At 37.9% G+C, this 20,449-nt stretch overlaps 1 protein-coding gene across 1 annotated transcript in view; it reads right to left on the bottom strand.

Annotated features, from left to right (window-relative positions):
* LOC141439227 (rho guanine nucleotide exchange factor 17) overlaps window positions 1–20,449 on the bottom strand; it is a 166,097-nt gene that overhangs the window by 18,987 nt on the left and 126,661 nt on the right. Inside the window, 1 exon segment of the mRNA XM_074103430.1 lies at window positions 11,851–11,928. Coding sequence (XP_073959531.1) covers window positions 11,851–11,928 — 78 coding nt within the window.

Raw genomic sequence — 20,449 nt, 5'->3', positions numbered from 1 at the left:
GGGCTTGCCAGCGTTCCTCGGATCGGCACATGGAGTTGGTGGCCTTATCTCTTAAATTTTTAAATCTCATAAAGGTTACCAATACCATTTCGTATGTGGATGATGCACTGGCGAGGCGAATGAGACTGGCGTCACTGCACGGGGCTCCGCAGATACAATGAGTTTGGGATGACGAGGGGGGCTAGGGATGCTCTGGCACGGCCTGTGGGTGTAACCACTGGGGTGGGTTTGGCCAGGCTGAAGTCGGCATCAAAAGTCAAAGCGGGAACGTGGTTATAGGCGTTGCCTGTTCCTTATTTGGGAACACTCTTGGACAACGACTTATTGCGGGTGGCAGTAGCTCTCCGCCTGGGCTGCGATGTTTGTGTGCCTCATACATGCTCCATGGTGGAACCGAATGGCCATCAGGGTGTGTTATGACCAGTATAACAACTTTAGATATACTTTCACTAGATATAAAAGATATTTGGCATACATACCAGTAATTCATTATACCCACTGAACGTTATATCGAACATAGGTTATATCACATACATTATACTATACCATCAATCAGGCCTACGCGTCTGTTAAAGGCGAATTTTGGCGTGTTGCCTGTGCACAACGTCTTTGGTGGCTGACTAGACCGATGCGAGAGCGACATGTCCGTCCACATCTCTGACAAGCGAAGTCTGCGTATGTTGGTGCAGAACGGCCTTGGTGTCGTTTCTGTCTCTTGTCAACAAGTGCATTGAGCCAGGCAAGCCTTCATCGCAATACTTGCGGCCCTCCAACACACGTCTGCGCCAATCAGTGCATTTTTCAGCCAGCTTTTGAAGACGGCCATGTCTCACTTAGCGCAGTCCTAAAATCTCAGCAAAGGTCTCACGACGTTTCATTTGGCATTATACCATATTACTGTTAGGGGCTGTTTCACCATCCATTGATTAGCGTTAACCGACGGTTAAATGTGATGCCGTCTCCGTCTAATCGAATAAAACAAATAGAGATGGCATCACACCTAACCGCCAGTTAACACTAATCAATGGATGGTGAAACAGCCCCTTAGTATATTAATAGTTTGGTATATTACAAGTCCATGCTACCGGATAGATAGATCATGAGAATATAACAAATTTTGTTGTACCAATAGTGCATTATATTTCTTAATCGTTATATCCTGTGGAATGGCAGCGCCATATTTAAAATTTACTGTCAAGCGGCGCGGCCATTTTGAAAAAATCTTTCTTGACTGCAGTGACAGCTACGAATTAATTTCGCGAATTCGCGAATTTTATTAAAAATATCACCAAAAAAAAACTACTTTAATTTTATAGATAAGCCTTACAGTGATAGTTTAGCATAAAATGGCATATATAATTAAATAACAATGAATGACCTTCAATTTCTGTGAACTTTATTATTCATTATCAAATATCTGATAACCAAATTTTTCTCAGTCATGTATTAAATAACTATAATTACAAAATAAAACAATTACCTGTAGGAAACACTGATTTATTTCGTAAAATATTAATTTATTTACGAAACAAAGCCTTTTATAGTCTTTCAATATCAAATAATAGTATAATACGAGGTTTCCAAAAATACCAGCGCACGGCAGCGGCCACACAGTGAAACTTGAGTAAACGATAAGAACGAAATTTCTTCCGTAGTGTTGTCGCGGCCGTTAATAAATGCCATCCTTGTCTATTTATGAACGCATTCTGCAAGAATAAGCAAGCGAGATATAGGTCTACCAGTTTATATTTGTTAGTGAAATACGTCACCCGCCAACGACCGGGAGCCGGTCGCTTGCCACTCAAGGGTTTTTGACAGCGTGCCGGGAGCCGGTCGCCTGCCAAACAAGGGTGTGCCGGGACCCGGACGCTTGCCACTCCAAGGGATATAGACCAATAATATATCTAAAGTTGCTATAGCAACCATGACGCATCAGTTTGTTACTCAGGTTTCTTACTTATTAGGTACTAATAAGTACTATAATGTTGAATGAATGATTTATTTGTATAACATAGAAAAAAATTGTTCTGAATTTTTTGTTGAAATGCTAATTAAAGTTATTACCTACAGAATAAATAAAGGTATTTTACGTATTATTTCATCCTTAAACCTAAGCGTATGCTTTGTATATACACCAATAATACTAGGACATGATAATAATAAAAATACCTCAAAAAATAATAGTGAAAAAAAAACCTTTTGTGCATTTAGTTAGAAATCAGATGGTGCCTTTGTGATTAATTACCTTATAATATTAACAAAAGTCTAGTGTTAGTAACAGTTAACGTTAACTTATTGAAATTTTAGCATAGATGATTAATATTTATTATAATTAACTAATATTATTTATATAATTTCTGTTCAGTAGGTACTTTGGAATATTTTTTCCCTTGCGATTTGGTAAATCAGCATTACGAACAGTTTGATAAGAAAAAAAATGTGTGTTGTTAGTAAAAACATACTAAATTTATTGAGACGTAAAATCACATTAGTTAATTTGAAATATGACGTTTGAGGTCAATTTTTACGTTTAGTCTTTTTGCCTGATTGCATTTGCTCGATGACTAGGGGACAATTTACTAAAGCGACACTTATCTCCTAAACCAGTGGATTTTGCTATGAATTATTAAAACCTTATTATAGTCTATTAAATTATGTGTTATATATTCCTGGAAATTTCAAAATTGGTTGTCTGGTTAAAAAGTTATGATTTTTTTTCGTAAAAAAAAAACTTTAAATCGCTCTCCTGTAAAGTTGACGAAGTGTCGCTTTAGTACTTTTGCCTGCCGAGCGACGATATATTGTCTAACAACTGGTAGCATGGTGTACGGTTGTGTCACTCTGAAGATGAGCTCTGGTTGAGTTCAAAACGCGTCAGTGTAGTGTGGTGGCGGTGATAGATGGGAACTGCATGAACACGCATATTTTGCGTAAGCTTAGCTATCGTAAGGTCGCGGGTGAGCAAGGAAATTCTTTTAGTTCATTGATATGGACCTCCGCAAAGTAACGCCTGATTCAATAAATTATTTAAAAATATATTCTTTGTATCGAAAAGTATAAGACTATGCCCACTAGCACGTTTCGCAGAGGCGTCTCTAGCCCATGTAGCGCCCGTGTGCAATTATTGTTTTAGCGCCATCTAGAAAGCGCATGGTCAAAATGGAATAGGTACAAAGTGTGACAAAGTGCAGCGGCTGGCGCCCCTAATACCGCTGCGCCCGTGTGCAATTATTGTTTTAGCGCCATCTAGGAAGCGCACGGTCAAAATGGAAGAGGTACAAAGTGTGACATAGTGCAGTGGCTGGCGCCCCTAATACCGCTGCGCCCGTGTGCAATTATTGTTTTAGCGCCATCTAGGAAGCGCTCGGTCAAAATGGAATAGGTACAAAGTGTGACAAAGTGCAGCGGCTGGCGCCCCTAATACCGCTGCGCCCGTGTGCAATTATTGTTTTAGCGCCATCTAGGAAGCGCACGGTCAAAATGGAATAGGTACAAAGTGTGACAAAGTGCAGCGGCCGGCCCTAATACCGCTGCGCCCGTGTGCAATTATTGTTTTAGCGCCATCTAGGAAGCGCTCGGTTAAAATGGAATAGGTACAAAGTGTGACAAAGTGCAGCGGCTGGCGCCCCTAATACCGCTGCGCCCGTGTGCAATTATTGTTTTAGCGCCATCTAGGAAGCGCACGGTCAAAATGGAAGAGGTACAAAGTGTGACAAAGTGCAGCGGCCGGCCCTAATACCGCTGCGCCCGTGTGCAATTATTGTTGTAGCGCCATCTAGGAAGCGCTCGGTTAAAATGGAATAGATACAAAGTGTGACAAAGTGCAGCGGCCGGCCCTAATACCGCTGCGCCCGTGTGCAATTATTGTTTTAGCGCCATCTAGGAAGCGCTCGGTTAAAATGGAATAGGTACAAAGTGTGACAAAGTGCAGCGGCCGGCCCTAATACCGCTGCGCCCGTGTTTCGTAACCAACCAACCGTCACCGTCGCGTGCTAGTATACGTTTGATATTCCGTTAAACACTACGTCTGACACGCTCCTATTACGGTCATGACATGACACGGTGTAATGCGTAGAGAGCTTAAGATACGGATCCGTGTAAAATTTAAGGCTATCTTTTTATTTTATTTTTTAATTAAATCAGCTGAATTTGTGCTTATTAAAACAGATGAGTAGAATGCAGTACTTTTTAGGGTTGCCTAGCTAAAATGGCAAAAACGGAACGTATAGTTTCGTCAAGTCCTTCAGTCTTATCTGTCCGTCCGTCCGTATGTCACAGGCATTTTACTCGAAAACTACAAGATGTATATCAATGAAATTTGGAATACAGATGTCTTGTCAAAGCCGCTATTTATTAGTTTTGTAGTTAAATTACAAAAATAAATATTTATAGGGGGGCACTCCATACACGTAACAGAAATTGAAAAATATTTTTTAACTCGCATCAACGTGTGGCACATAGTTCGACAGCTCTTTTGAAAAGATAGTAAGGTTTCTCAAAAACTTTTTTGATTAAGTGAATATTTCCGGAAATAATCGCTCCCAAAGTAGCAAAAATTGTGTCCCCCCCCCCTCTATTTTGTAAACGGTTTGTCCTAAAAATATGCAAAAAATATAGAAAGGTAACGCTTAATAAATACTTTCAACGAAAATTGGTTTCAACATGATCGGATATACCGTTTATGTGTTATTGCCGAAAAACTGCGCTTCTCAACAAAAGGACGTAAGTGCCGTGAAGATACGCGCTTTGTCTGGTAATAGATTTTAAGACTATAGTAAGTGTTCTAATTGTGTTATCACGCGCATAATATTACTTGATTTTTTTCGTAATGGCTACGGAACCCTATCTTGGGCGTGTAAGACACGCTCTTGGCCGGTTTTTATTTTTAGTTCTCGCGTACGAGGGGTTACTCAAACTACGGACCACCCAGCTTCCGTGAGTGGCCAATCATCACCATCAACCGGAAGGCCAACTGTTGAAATAAGATCTCCCTCTTAGAACGCCACAATAATCAACTCGCCACTTGCGTCCAGCGGTTGCCTAGAACTGTCACGATGTCGTCCGTCCATCTAGTGAGATGAGTGGCCTGCCTGGCACAAATCAACAATTAAAACGGAGGCCCGTTGCACAATTGCTGTAACACCTTTGTGATCTATATAAAAAGTAAAATAGTAAAAAAAACTAACAACACGCTTTTTTATGGTAAACCAGCGTGACTGCTCTATCATCAGGCTCTGAATGATCTTGGTCAAAGTACAGTCTGGTTAATAAATATAAATAAAATAAATATAAATATCTGAGCACGCTGCTTCGCCGTTTACCATAGAGCCGTGTTCAGATAGTTTTAACCAAATGTTTGCTCACAATTTTATGAACTCGACTGTACAGTCACCTGAATTAATCTGCCACGACGGAACCTGCAAGCATATCTAACTGGTCCTAGAAATAGGCACGTAACAGATATTTATGTACTGGTGATTGTACACCCTAAGACGATTCTAACAAGCCCGAAAATGGCTAGATTACCTTGTTCTATCTTTTATGTTGCTAAACATTCGTGTCGAATACATAATTAACTGGCAAATTCCACTCCCTAATTCCAGGTATCACCTTGATTCCACCACACAAACACAAATATAATGAATTTGTCACTCGCCGGCTAATTTAGATCAGATGAACAGCCGCGTTGAGTTATTAACATGATTACAATAAATTAAGAACGTGAAACCCGCACAGAAGCTAACCGGGGCATGAGGAAAATTGGAGGAAAAATATAAACGGACCAGAACAAAAGGTCGCGTCTCTGGAAATTGGGAGTCGGGTGAAATGTGTTGAGTTTTTTTTTAGAAAACAAAAGAACAAAGATGTGAAACAGTACTTCTTTTGTTTTGTAAAAACAGCTATTGAGCGGATGCGTAGAGCTGCTCTTTTTATGATTAGTTTTTTGGAGTCTTTTTGACGCAGACAAGAGATGTCGCTACTAAGCAATCCAATTATGATTGGTTTTACCCGTAAAAGTAACAAATTTGGAGTTGATATAAAAAATACAAAAATACTCCAAAAAAAACAATCATAATTTGATTGCTTAGTAGCGACATCTCTTGTCTGGTTGAGCGGTTGGTTCCGAAAGAATGTGACGTCTGTCGACGCAACATAGATGTCGCTAGTGCTACTGTTTAAATAGCATACTTAGTAGAAATAAGCAACCTGAGATATATGTATGCATAGGGAAAATTCGTGTCTAGATTCCTGTCCAGCACAGGTGTAAGGGTTATAGCACGCAGCACGGATTGCTGAGGACCTGGGTTCGATTTCCAGTGCTGGTCTCTTTTTCTGGTTTTTCTGTGCATCCATGTCTCAGTTTGTATTTTGGACCAGCTATTTTTACTCAACTACGGCAAAGACAAAAGGGGGTAAGTAGTGATTTTAGCAGTTTATGTATGAACTGAAACAGTTACTTTGCTCACCCGCGACCTTATGATAGCTACGTTTACGCAAGAAATGTTTGCTCCTGCAGTTCCTCCACCTCCACACCGTAAGAACACATACAAATCACATAAACTCATCTGTCACCGCCACCACACTACACTGACATGTTTCGAAATCAACCAGAGCTCATCTCCAGAGCAATATAACCGTTCACCATGCTACCAGAATTTAGACTCATTCATTCATTAATTTGTCCATTATGTTATACATTCGTTCATTTCATTGATATGGACCTTCGCAAAGTAATGCCTGATTCAATAAAGTTTATGTATGTATATTTATGTATGTTTTTGCAGGTGGTAGGACCTTTTGCAAGGTCCGCCCGGATTGCTACTACCATCTTGCTGTTACTGTTGTGTTTCGGCGTGGAGAGTAAGGCAACCGGTAAAATTACTGGCACTTGAGGTATCCCATCTTAGGCCTCTGGGTTGGCAACGCATCTGCAATCTCCCTGGTGTTGCAGGTGTCTATGGGCGGTGGTGATCTCTTACCATCAGGAGACCCACTTGCTCGTTTGCCATCCAGTCGAATAAAAATAATAATTTTGTATTTACGTATGTTTCACCGTAGCGTCTAGACTACTCGTCCGCTTTTACTGAATAAGGTGTCAATCGATTCGTTCTTACTTACGAAGGTTCTGTTTTTCGAACGTACGTGAGTAGAGTAAAGGTAATAAAAATAATGTTACGAAATAATTTATTGAATCAGAAGTTACTTTGCGAAAGGCCATATCTATGAATTATAACAGTTACCTACTTTATGATAGTAACGTCTATGCTTTTAGTACTAACTAATTAATGACCTAACGTAACCAAATTGAAGAGTTGAAAAACTCCTGTAGTTGTCACTTTTATAATAATAAGTACAGTCACCAGCACCAACATCTGACACAACAAGTGTGCATAAATATCTGATACGACTCTATTTCTAGGGCCGGAAGGACGTGTCAGATATTTTTGCACGCTCCGCTGTGGCAGATATTAATGCTGGTGACTGTACCTGGGCAACCGAGCTTTTCTCGGGCTAAAACTCGATAACAAGTGTTTTCCCAAAGATAAGACCAAGCTAAATAGATTTTTCATCCCCAGAAACCCCTACATGTACAAAATATCATCGAAATCATTGAAGCCGTTTCCGAGATGTGTATATACATATATGCACAAGAATTGCTCGTTTTAAGGTATTAGATATAATAATGCCTACTAAAATAGCAAGGGAACTCAATTTACCAACAAACATTTTGATAATTCATTACAATCTTCAAAATATTTTAATTTCCTTTCACTCAAAAATAGGCGTCTTTATTTAGATTCGATGTTCTTTTTCAAAATCTTAAAAAATGAAATTAGGTGCCCAGATCTCTTACATAGTATAAGTTTTAGTTTAGTGTTGTAGTTTTTAGTTGTCCCTCCTTGCGTCCTCGAAGATTGTTCCATGTCAGTTTTGCTCGTACTAACTACACTAAACACACTTTTTTCAGAAGAGTTCCTCGGTTAATTAATGAACAATTGTATGATATTGACCCATTTGCGAGTTCGCTTGTTACTCTCAAAAAATTAGTCAGGCAACATTTTGTATAGTGTTTTTGTCAACATTTATCTTTCACTGAACCTAGTTTTGTTGATTTTTAATTTATTTTAGTACTCACATTAGTTTTAAATAACTTTTAGTACCTATGAATATTTATGAACCTCGAGGTCTTTATATTGTTTTTGGTTTACCTGTTTACTCATTAATATACGACTGTATGTGTTCTTAAAATAATAAAATAAAAATAAAAATCTTCATCGAAATCAGTCCATCTGCTTGAGAGCTATGCGACAGACAGACATTGCGTTAAACTTATAACACCCCTCCATTTAAAATGGGGGTTAAAATCGTTTTAAATACTGGACAATTATACAATCCTCTGGGGTGAAAAACCAATTAACATTACCATTTATACGTTGGTTCAAAAGACGTCATTCGCACACATTTTCTTTGATCACCAAAGGGGCTGCGCGAGCATTTCCGCCATGAATTTGTTAACATTTAAATACGTATATTTTATAAAAATAAATTGTAACACATGTTCTTCTAACTTCTTAATTAAATCGTACTTCATCCTAAACAAGCGCCTCACAACAATGGGCGAATCATTGTTTAAATACGAGTAAGTTTATCCTGATCCCGTGGGAATATTGGGATAAAAAGTAGCCTATGTGATTTTCTAGATGTCCATCTATCTACATACAAATTTCATCTAAATCCGTCCAGCCGTTTTAGCGTGAAGGAGCACTAAATACACACGAATACATACAATTTTTCACATTTATAATACCAGCACTTACTTATATTAATACTTGTACTATTATCTATTTTGTTATTATAAGTAGGATGTACGGAACCTTCCAACGAAACCGATATTTCCCAAAGATTAGGAACCTTTTGATATGCTGTGCATTCTTCTCAGGAAAGAGTGTTACGAGGTTTATTTCCGTACGAATATCTGTCACTCATATTCACAAAGAATACTTACTGAGTTTTATTTTGTTTAATATTGGAAACTGAACCACAAACCAGGATGGAATTTTTGCTTGTATGTAAAAAAAAAGTTGAAGCCGTGGTGGCCTAGCGGTTTGACCTATCGCCTCTCAAGCAGAGGTTCGTGGGTTCAAACCCCGGCACGCACCTCTGAGTTTTTCGATATTCATGTGCGGAATTACATTAGAAATTTACTACGAGCTTTACGGTGAAGGAAAACATCGTGAGGATGTAATGGGATCCCATGGGTGAACGATTTTTTTTATGAAACTGTAGAGTAATCAGCATGTATTTCAGGACTATCCTCCAAAAACCTATAGGTCGGTGAGTTTTATAACAATCCTGAAGTTACAGTTTAAAAAAAAAACGTTCCTCCATTATGAAACAATTGGCGAAATTAATCTATGTGAAAAATAATTAGAGAATCCTTCTTTACTTTGGATCAAGTTAAGCTGCTTAGACCTTTCAAATTACACAACCGATTTTAATGCGGTTTTAACTATATTTTAGTTATATAATTTTTAACGGAAGGAGTTCGGAACTTTTTAAAATTTGTACTCGAGCAAAGCCGGAGTGGGTCGCTATCGTTAGTATTGTATAAAATGCATGCATAATGTGCGGCAACACATGCTGAGTGGAGACCCTTTTTGGTATCCCGCCGTGTCACCAAGTAACATAGTTTTAGTGCTAGTTCTAGTCTTAGTTTTAGGTGGTACTTTTAGGGCCAAAATAAACCTTTCTTTCTTTCTTTCTTTCTTTCCAGCCTCTCCTTACTGACACCTCAATCCGTAAGGTTTGGATTTAGACAAGCAAATTTGAACTACCTACGGTTCTTAGTTCTATTCTGTTCTAATGTCTAATCATTCATAACCTTACCAACAAAAAGTTGGCAAACTCCCGACTTTGTCACTTTAAAGTTCAATATCTCAAAAATGGCTAAACCGATTTTGATAAAACATGTCTATGAACTATCGCTAGAAAACCTGCTTTCAATTAAAAAAACCGCGTTCAAATCGGTCCACCCGTTTAAATAAATAAAATAAATAAATAAAAAAAACCTTTATTGCCACAACTTAAAATTAAAATTAAAAAAAATGTGGGAGAAAAAATAAAAAGTCGGGACAATGGGTTCCCAGTCTCAGCATATGCACAAGAAAAAAATAATAATAAAAAAATAATATGTTTAAGAGCTACAGTGCCACAGACAGATAGACAGACACACATAGAGTTCAAACTTATAACACACCTCTTTTTGCGTCGGGGGTTAAAAATAGAGCACTCCAGCAGTAATGATTATTTTTTGTTTTTAACCCCCGACGCAAAAAGAGGGGTGTTATAAGTTTGACCGCTATGTGTGTTCTGTGTGTCTGTCTGTCTGTCTGTGGCACCGTAGCTCTTAAACGGGTGAATCGATTTGAATGCGGTTTATTTTATTCGAAAGTGGGTTTTCTAGCGATGGTTCTTAGATATGTTTTATCAAAATCGGTTCACACAAAGTCGGGGGTTTTCCAACTTTATGTTGGTTAGGTTATATTTATTTGTTTTTTTTTCTGATTTGATTTATAATTTATGATTATATGTAATCGAAAAGAAAAACGCGAATATTCGCCACATCCCTACTCCATAGCTTCGGGCCCTGTCTAATTACTTTCAGACCCTTTTGGGATGATAAAATGTTAATACTTAATATTCGCCTTTTGACGCCGGCCTTATTTATCCTGCAGCCTCGTGCTATGGCTGTTAAGTATTCTAGTCACTGTCCTACTCAGAATCTCGAAAATACAAACTGAGACATGAATGCACAGAAAAACCAGAAAAATAGACAAGCGCTGGGCATCGAACCCAGGTCCTCAGCAATCCGTGCTGCGTGCTATTCCCTTACACCACCACTGGACAGGAGTCTAGACACGAATTTCTCCTATGCACCAACATTTCAACTTGCTTTTTCCATTAGTCACTTAAGCAGCGACAGTAACGCCATCCATGTTTTTAGTTCTCATCGAGATACATCAAACACTCTCTTGGAACTATCCGCTCACCAGGGACAAGAGATGTCGCTAAAAACCGACCGACCGTAAAAATAAAAAAAATTGGAATTGAAATAAAAAAAAATACAAAAAGAGTCCAAAAAAAAAGTAATCTTAATTGAAGTAATATGGAGTTGTTAATAGTGCTTAATCTCGAGATTCTGAAACTTAATACTAATTTTTGAGATGCCTGGAGTTACGATCACGTAACGGTTCATGTAATTAATTTAAAAGGCATATAATAGTCTTTATTGTTATTACTTAGTACTAAACGAATTTTATGTTTATAATACTCAGCCTAAAATATTAACAGCACAACTTTATTATTGTGCGAGCCTAGAATTGGTAAACAGTACGTACGTGGTACTCATTTTCAGGGTGGTATTAACAACTATGCCGGGTGTGGCCTGTAATACGAGCAAAAATTTAAAACATAGATTGTCCTCGTCAAACTGAACAAGCTCTTTTAAAAATAATGGAATCTTTGAATTATCCTTTTTTCATACAAATGAAGTACTGCTATCAATGTACGGTACGCCATCCTAGAACACAACTGACGTCGCTTGTCACGCTACAAACATCAAACATTTTGCTTTACATTACTTCTTCGAATAAACTTAAAAGTGTAATAAAATTTAAAAAAAAAATTGTTTTAAAAGTCGCTGAACTAATGTTGTTCATATTACAGGCCACACCCTATATATGTTAGTTAATCCACGTGTTTGACAATATGGCTTCAGATTCTATTGCTCTTGACTATAATATTGAAAGCATCGAACTTAATACGTATTAAGTTGTGTTAAAAACATACCTTTACTAAGATCTCCAGCGACTCGACGTAGGATTTCTCAGTGTCGTACAGTTCTACGACGACGTGCGTCCGTGTGTCCTGAAACAAATAATAAAATGTTATTAATCTCATCTCAATCATATCGGCGCCAATCGGCGGTGGCCTGTCCGTAGTGCAGTTTAATGAGGGCTATCGCGTATGAATTCGCCGCTAGAGGCGCTAGTGTAGCGTGAGGTCTCCGAAATGTCAAATCTCATAGTTTTTGAGTGAGATTATATTTAGAATAATTTTGTTTTTATTTTGCAATATCTGAAATTAGTTATGGCAAATATGCGTTCCGGGGCAATGAATGTCTGTGTTTTAAAGAAAGAAAGAAAGAAAGAAAAGTTTATTTTGGCTCCAAAATGTACCACCTAAAACTAAGACTAGAACTAGCACTAAAACTATGTTACTAGGTGACACGGCAGGATACCAAAAAGGGTCTCCACTCAGCATGTGTTGCCGCACATTATGTGCAGTAACGCTGGTTTTCTGTGGAGCCCAAACGTTAAATAAACATATATGCATGAGCCAGTTCCTTTGCCCCAGTCAGACGGAGAAAAAAAAAAATGTTTTGAGACAGTTTTGTCTTTCGGGGTTTTGTCCTCCCTTTTTTCCGAACAAAACGGGGACTATGGAACACTGTGGCATGCTCGATATTTTTATGGTACGGTTTTAAGGTGTATTTAATATGATTTTAATCTAAACTTTGTTTTCACGCCCGTAATAACAGACTTTGAAAGCCATACTTAAAAATCTCACGCAACAGTGCGCCATCTAGTGAGACAAAAAACGATAGCCCTCATTACGCATATCTTTATTTCGCAGACAACTATTGGCAGACTTTTATTTTGGCCGAGGAACGTTTGGTTTAGGTAATTTTGTTAATTGTTTCACCAAATAGTTGGTAGAAAGAATAGTGATATGCAGAGCCAATTGATGGTTTTGTATCTCTATTCAATAAAAGGTATTGTGAAGTTTTAATTTGTATAATCATATAAAAAATAGTCAAATACTGTATTCCCTGGAGCTTACCGCGAAAAAAAGGAAGAAAAAAAGAAGAAAGAAAGAAGAAGAAGAAAGGAAATTAATTACTGGCACTTGAGGTATCCCATCTTAGGCCTCTAGGTTGGCAACGCATCTGCAATACCCGTGGTGTTGTAGATGTTTATGGGCGGTGGTGATCTCTTACCATCAAGAGACTCACTTGCTCGTTTGCCATCCAATCGAATAAAAGAAAAGAAAGGAAGGAAGGGTTTCTTATCTATCCACAGTCATTGCGAGAGCTGGAAAGCCAGGAGAGGAGCATACATTCTCCCGTTAGGCTCCGTGATCTATTTTGGCAATCTATTCTGTTGATTGGTTTCTTCTTTGACCGAACCTTACTCGTAGACTAAAACGTTATCGATTCTAGCTCTAAAAATACAAATGCTTTCGCAAGAAACCTGAACTATCATGACCTTTGACTGGATACCTGGCTAGAAAATTAGGCAGGCGATGCTAAAAGCACCTAGCCAAATGGAGGCGTCGTTCGTTGGCATTTCTACAAAAGTACCTATCATTTACTATTAAACAATTTACCGTTGACAATTGCGAAAAAACTAGAAAGTAATAACATTTAACAAATTAAAAGCGCGATTAAAAGATATTTTATGAAAGATATATTTAAGACACGCGTTTACGCGTGGGACCTATGGCCCAAGCCCTCTCGTTCTGAGAGGAGGCCTGTGCCCAACAGTGGGACGTATATAGGCTAGGATGATGATGATGATATTTAACCCTCTGCCGCTGAGGTGGGATTTTCGTAAACATTCCACTGAGGAGTAGTCTGTCAGACGTGTATTTTATTTGCCATTATAAAAAAATATATATGCTTTTGTATAAATCAGAGGATAAGTATTATTTCGTGGTAATATATAGAACTGGTAAAGGTTAATTAGTTGCAATGAAAGTCATGGATTATTAAAATAACCAATCTTCTTTATTATCATCGTTTTCTAGGAACTTTAATTACAGCCATTTTATAAAAATCCTATAAAATAATAGAAACATAAAATCAACAATTATAACGTAAATTTGCCTTCTTCTAGCATAAAATTAATAAAAAAAACAATAATTAAATAAATCCTTAGAGCAGTTTTTTTTTAAATCAGCCTTAAACTTCGCTCTTGCAGTCCTCACAAATTTGCGCCGCACACTGGAGACAAATCGGTTTTGTGCAAGCACAACAAACAAATCTTGTTTGCCGCTTCAATTTGCTTGGACAGACACGACACAGCTTCCTTGCGGATGATGATTCAGGCTCGCTCGGTGGTGGTGGCGGAGGTAAATCTCGACCCAATACTCGGCGTAACGTCATCCTCAATTCTCTAGGCAACTTTTCATTGTAAACCCTCTGTTTCAAGGCAGGGAGCACTAATTCCCTGGCTAAATGCAACACAAAGTCGCCTCTTCTTAACCACTGCAGAATTTGCTCCTCGTTCGTGATGTTAACTGCTCGACTGGCATTTCTTTTCCTCGAAGGCATAGCCTGAGCCTCGCTCGCCATCTAGAATCAATACCCAACAATTTACTGAGCTGCACCTAGAATCGATTTTTACTTCAAAATATTTTACTGAGATGACGACTGCTAGACACTATGAATATAATTAATTTACTGACTTGACGTATGTAAGACACTATGACGTTATAAAAATATTACTGACAATACGTCTACCATATTATATATGTTATTACTGACCTTACGTCCTGTGGACACCAACCGGCTGTAACTCCACCCGTGCGCACGCCGCGGCTGCCGTCGCCGCACTGGCGGGGGGCGTGCGTCCACGCAGGAAGGTACAGAGAGAGACAGAACGATACGCGGCGAAATGGCAACATAGCGACAATGCTTAGGTATTATGGTGTCTGTCAGACGTAACATCAGTGGCAGAGGGTTAAGAGGGAAGGGACGGATGCGCACTCACTAAGGTTATATGTAAGACAAAGCAAAAACTGCATGCATGGAAAATAATGAATTATATAATAAATTAAATATCTACTCGCATGTATACTTAGACTAATTACGCGTGAGCAACTCAGTCTTTCGCGAACCGAGGCCACGCAAAATCCTTAAAATTAGGATTAAGGACTCACTTTTATTATTGTAAAATGCTTTTTATTTTTTTTTGCTTGAAATAAACAGCTAAAAATTTTTTTTTTCGACAGATTACCCTTTACCCGTGGATTCGTCCGCATAAACCATTTGTGCGGCAGTGATAATGTATAGTTTAAACATTATCAGTGGGTGGGACGTGTTAATAGTTTATTCTTTTCCGTTGTCCAGTACTGTCTAGCCTTCAGCAATGAACGATTTCGATCGATACCGATAACGCGCACCGGACCAAATCACGACTTTCCCACGTGTTGATTAGCCAACTTGAAAGGTTATGCCCTATTTTCACAGCGCTCGGAAATTACTAACTCATACACTTATGAAAATGTTCTGCCGAAAAGATCGAAATTAGTCGGGCTTCTTGGCTTATAATTGTAAGTTGAACCGTGTAATTTAGTACTTTTTTTTATCAATAAATATGTTTCAAGAGAAGTTAAGTAATATTAGGGCTTAATAGTCTATTTGTGAGCACGGCCACTGTAGTGTGGTCGAAACGTCGAAGTAAATATTACTCGTGTGTTTAGCGTGATAAGTCCCATTCAATGAAATATTTGTACGCTTGCTTGCAAACTGAATACAAGGAACAACAGTGATAATTATGATAAGAAAAATGAATTTTTTACTGTATTCCTACAAGTTAATTTAAATTTGAATTTTATTTAGTACCTATGTTATTTAATTATGACAGAAAATCACGAAAGTTTTTTTTTAAATCAAATAGCTGGCAAACAAGCATGCGGGTCACTGGTAAGTGATCGCCGCCGCCCATGGACACCATACTGTGTCGGGGGTATGCTGATTACCACAAAATTAGACTAAGTTAATTTAGTATAAGTATCTAGTAATATTTTTTTATCTAAGCGTCGTTGGTGTCGGGGGACCGCTAAGGTTAATACTTTAAAAAATACAACAAATGTACTTTAGTGTCCTGTTAACCTTAGCGGTCCCCCGACACAGACGACGCTTAGATAAAAAAATATTACTAGATACTTATACTAAATTAATTTAGGCTAATTTTGCGGTAAATCAGCATAGTCCCCGCGGGATAGGGATAAACGAATTCTTCGCAGATGAAGTCGCGGGCAACAGCTAGGTAGTGCATAATTATTTTTTACTTTTTAGTTGTCTTTTTTAGCGGCGTTTTTTTTCGGGCGTTTTTATGTCGGGGGTTTTTTAAATTTTTAATTTAAGTTTTATTCAGAAAAGAACATGCCACTTTTTAGTTTAATCGAAATGTTTCTAGCTCTTGAAACAGCTGTGAAAAAACCTGAATTGAAAAACAGTTTCCATACAATATTTTTGATAGAGCTATCCATCGTCGCCCCATACCAAGGGTTAGACGTAGAAAGAAAATCATCCCCTCTTTACGTGTAGGGGCGGCACCGGAAAAATATATTAAAACAAAAATTTATCGTATTTTCAGCGTGATTGTCAGTGTGTTCTTTAGTTTGGTACCATCAGCCAAATATGTGGACCACCCTAAAGCTGTTAATCGTTTGCATGTCAAAAAACAATAATGCCAATAGACGTGTCTGTCAACTTGAAAGTTCGACTTTAGCGACATATTCATTTGATAGGAACTTGTTTAAAAATTTATAGACCACTTATTTGGCTGATGGTACCACTAAGAGGCTATGACCTAAGCCATAGACGTACGCACATGGACTTATGGAAGCCATAGATATGGATTACCAACCAATTATGCAATTATTATTATTAATTAGCTATTAATTATTATTATTGGATTATGCTGAGTGGGGCCCACTTTATACTATTCGATGTTATTTTTTTATTCTTTCCATCTAATGTTATTTATGTATATCGAATACATGTAAATAAATCTCTCTCTCTCTCTCTCTCTCACACACACACAAAAAAACATGGTAGAAAAAATTAGGAAATGAACCGTTTAAAAAAATACTTAACTCACAACCAACATGCGTAGCTAAAGTATTCAAATTTTCCGCAAACCCCGCAATGTGACCCCTTACATTCTCGGAGGCCCTGAGATCCTGAAAAACCCCGGGGCACGTGTTTTACATAAGGGGCAGGGATGACCGCGGTTTATCCCTGATCAAAGCCTTGCGATTACCGCGAATATGGAAACTATTTTTCATATTACAAGGTTGACCAAGTGCTTTCAGTTATTCGATTTTTAGTTACTTACTAGCTTTTACCCGGGATTTGCTCGCGTAAACGATTAAGTCAGGTATTGGAATATAAATTCCCGGTATTTACTGAATTCCCATTGCAATAGTAGTTTTCTGGATAAAACAGTAAATAAATATAGTTAAGTTTCGCTTGTATTGATATAAATTTTGATCCTTTTCTTTTCTTTTTTTTTGTTTGCAGGTGGTAGGACCTTGTGCAAGGTCCTACCACCGTCTTGCCCGCTAATCCTGCATGTCCAGCTATCCATCAAAAAAATTCCATCCAAATCCGTCAAACATACTCACTCACTCACCAACTTTCGCATAATTATAATATACTAGCCGTTACCCGCGACTTCGTCCGCGTAGAATTCGGTTTTCACTATCCCGCGGGAAGTATGGAATTTTCCGGGATAAAGACTATTCTATGTCATTCCGCGGGATGCAAACGGTCTGTATACCGAATTTCATCTAAATCGGTTCAGCGGTTTATGCGTGATGAAGTAACAAACAAACAAATAAACAAACAGACTTACAAACTTTCGCATTTATTATATTAGTGGGCAGTAAGATCAACGTGGTTTATTTCCTCACACTTTATTTCCCAGTTTTCCCGTAAATTGTACGTGTTATACGAGTACGTTGTAGTTTGTAGCGCCAGAACGCTGCGCAAGCTGAATCTACGCCATTTTATACGACGTATTTTCCACAATAGCACTGCGCACTGGCTTTCCGACAAAAGATATAGTAAGCACGAGCAATGAACCCAATATAACCTTGTTATCATCCAAAACTCGTATCATACCTAACAACGTATACCAAAGCCTACCCTACCCCAACCGCGTAAAGCTGAAAATTTACTAATACGTTAGCGCGTGATAAGAGATCCTGTAAGTTCCATTTGTATTTGTTTGGATTGTATGGCGAAAGCTTTAGGTATTTTTGGTTCAAGGGCATTGGGCAATGTTTTCAACCTTAACCGGGTTTTAAATACATTTATTCTTAAAAGTACATTTTTTTTGTTTACATATTTGCCTATAAGCAAATGAGTAAAGTAGCGCCAATGTGCAAAATCTCAAACTTGTGCGCAGAATTGTTAGTTCCTTTTTAAGTCGAGTATTGCGTGTATGTAGACGATGTTTTAGTCTCTTAGCTAGGCTATTTGTATACCTACTTACATGGCTGTATTAATAAGCAAAATATGTATGTAGAAGTGCTAGCGTATATCCTACTTTTTACTTGTAGGAATACTTACAGAAAAAAAACACTAAGTAAGTAGACATTCTACAAAAAGTCTTGATCGCTATATGTATTAGACAAAGCGATTGACAATGAGTTGACAGGATGATAACGACCGACTTATGAGTCAAAGTGAGATGTTTACCTACACATTTGTCTCAATCCATCACACATAACTATTATATTTATTCAAGGTTTAGAAGTTAGAAGTTTTTTTTTTTCTATAATTTTATTATTAAAAAGTATTTCTTTTGTTGGTTCAGACGCTGCTGATCCAATACTTGGAAAAGGCAAGCACTCGTTATTTCAAGAATTTCCGTTGCAAAATTTAATACCTCAGGTGCTTCCTTGACCCAGTTTCGCGCAGAATTTATGCGTATTCACTTGTTTTAATTATTCTTTCTTTTAAATGGAACTTGTAAGGTTTTATTACGTTTGCTAAGGTTTCGACTTTTTATGTTGCTTAGCGGACTGTCGTTTCAAGGGGAAATAAAATACCTTATACCTTCTACCCCTCCCGTACAAAGAGCAACCTCAGTGTGACATATTTTTGTACATATGTCATTCAAGTAGATCGAACTTTTTTACATAATATAATATTATTGATACATGAGGCCGGATTGCCTAACGTTTCTGACAATCGCGATCGCAACGAAATGACAGATTTCGCATACAAAAACCAAAAACTGTCATTTGTTTGCGATCGCGAGCATACCTAAGGAAATCTTTATATTGTACATGCTATAAAATAAAGTCCTTTCTAGCTGTCTGTACGCTTAGAAACCCGCGCCTGATGTCTCCAATAAAGTTACATTAGAAAAGTTTATATGTCGTAGTCGTTAAATTATCTTGAATTTTCTAATTTACTGCTCAATTTTCTTTTTTTTCCGTATGGTAAAGTCTTTCACAAGTCACGGTATGGCCAAGGGAAAAAGGGATTCATTTTTATCATTGCAAATATAGAGGTAATACCAACGAGTGATACAGATTCGAATAACCAAAAGGAACACTTTAAACCTCTTTCTTTTATTCCGGTGGCCACTGAAGCTTACTGGTGATAGGTGATGGCGGACATTTTGTACGCAAAATGGACCTTAGATATTCTATGCCCATCACGGGTCGCATAATCTATAATTCGGGTTGTATCAGGTGATTCATGTGACCGGGCAACTTCTGAGCTGTGTGACCCGATGATAGAGTCCTACGTTAATTATTTAATCTGTAGCATTGAGATAACTTGGACCAGCGGCCTTATTGTCTAACACAATTGGAATCACAATCGTTTTCACCACTTCTTGCTAACACACTGTATAAGACGTGGTTAGAAAGAGATGGTGGATGCGATCGCGAAATTCAGCGCGTTCTAATCATGTTCTAACACAGTACGATTTTTAGACAGACTATTTTGGTATGGATTATAATTAAGATGGAAATTTTTAATGCCACCTGGAGGAAACGTACCTACTTCCAATACTGAAGATCGAAAAATGCACCTACTCAAAAGGAAAGTTCCTTTAATTTAAACGAGAAACAAGACTGTAATAAAAGATTGTGACTTTTCATGTTTTATTGCAGTCGGTTAAATTTTTTGACATAATTTTTATTATTTACAAGAATGTGCAAGAATGGCCATTGCCGTAATGTACTTTATGAATTTAAACAGGGTAGGTATAAGACCTAATCAGTTCGATTTTTTAGAGATTAAATGAGACCCAATCAAATTATTTTTTAAATATGTATGGAACCCTCGACGTCCGAATTCAACTCGCATTTGGGCGGTTAGTCGATAATCTTAATTTATGCTGGGACCACGTATGGTCAACTCGCTTGTGTGGACTGCAAATTCGGAGCGTTGTTTGTAGATAACGCAGATTTATTCCGTGATTTAGATTAAATGTAAAGTTTGTTTTTAAAGAGATTAAAAGTAAAGTGGTCAAATAAAAGCTTTCGCTGTTACAATGTACGTTTGACGATAAAACGGAACTCCCGTTTACGACGCTGTAATCGATGTTTTATGTTATTGCCACTGTAAAATTCG

Source organism: Choristoneura fumiferana, chromosome 20 (assembly GCF_025370935.1).
Source record: "Choristoneura fumiferana chromosome 20, NRCan_CFum_1, whole genome shotgun sequence".
NCBI lineage: Eukaryota > Metazoa > Arthropoda > Insecta > Lepidoptera > Tortricidae > Choristoneura > Choristoneura fumiferana.
Note: the sequence above shows the minus strand (reverse complement) of the source record. Positions and strands in the feature narration are given on the sequence as shown.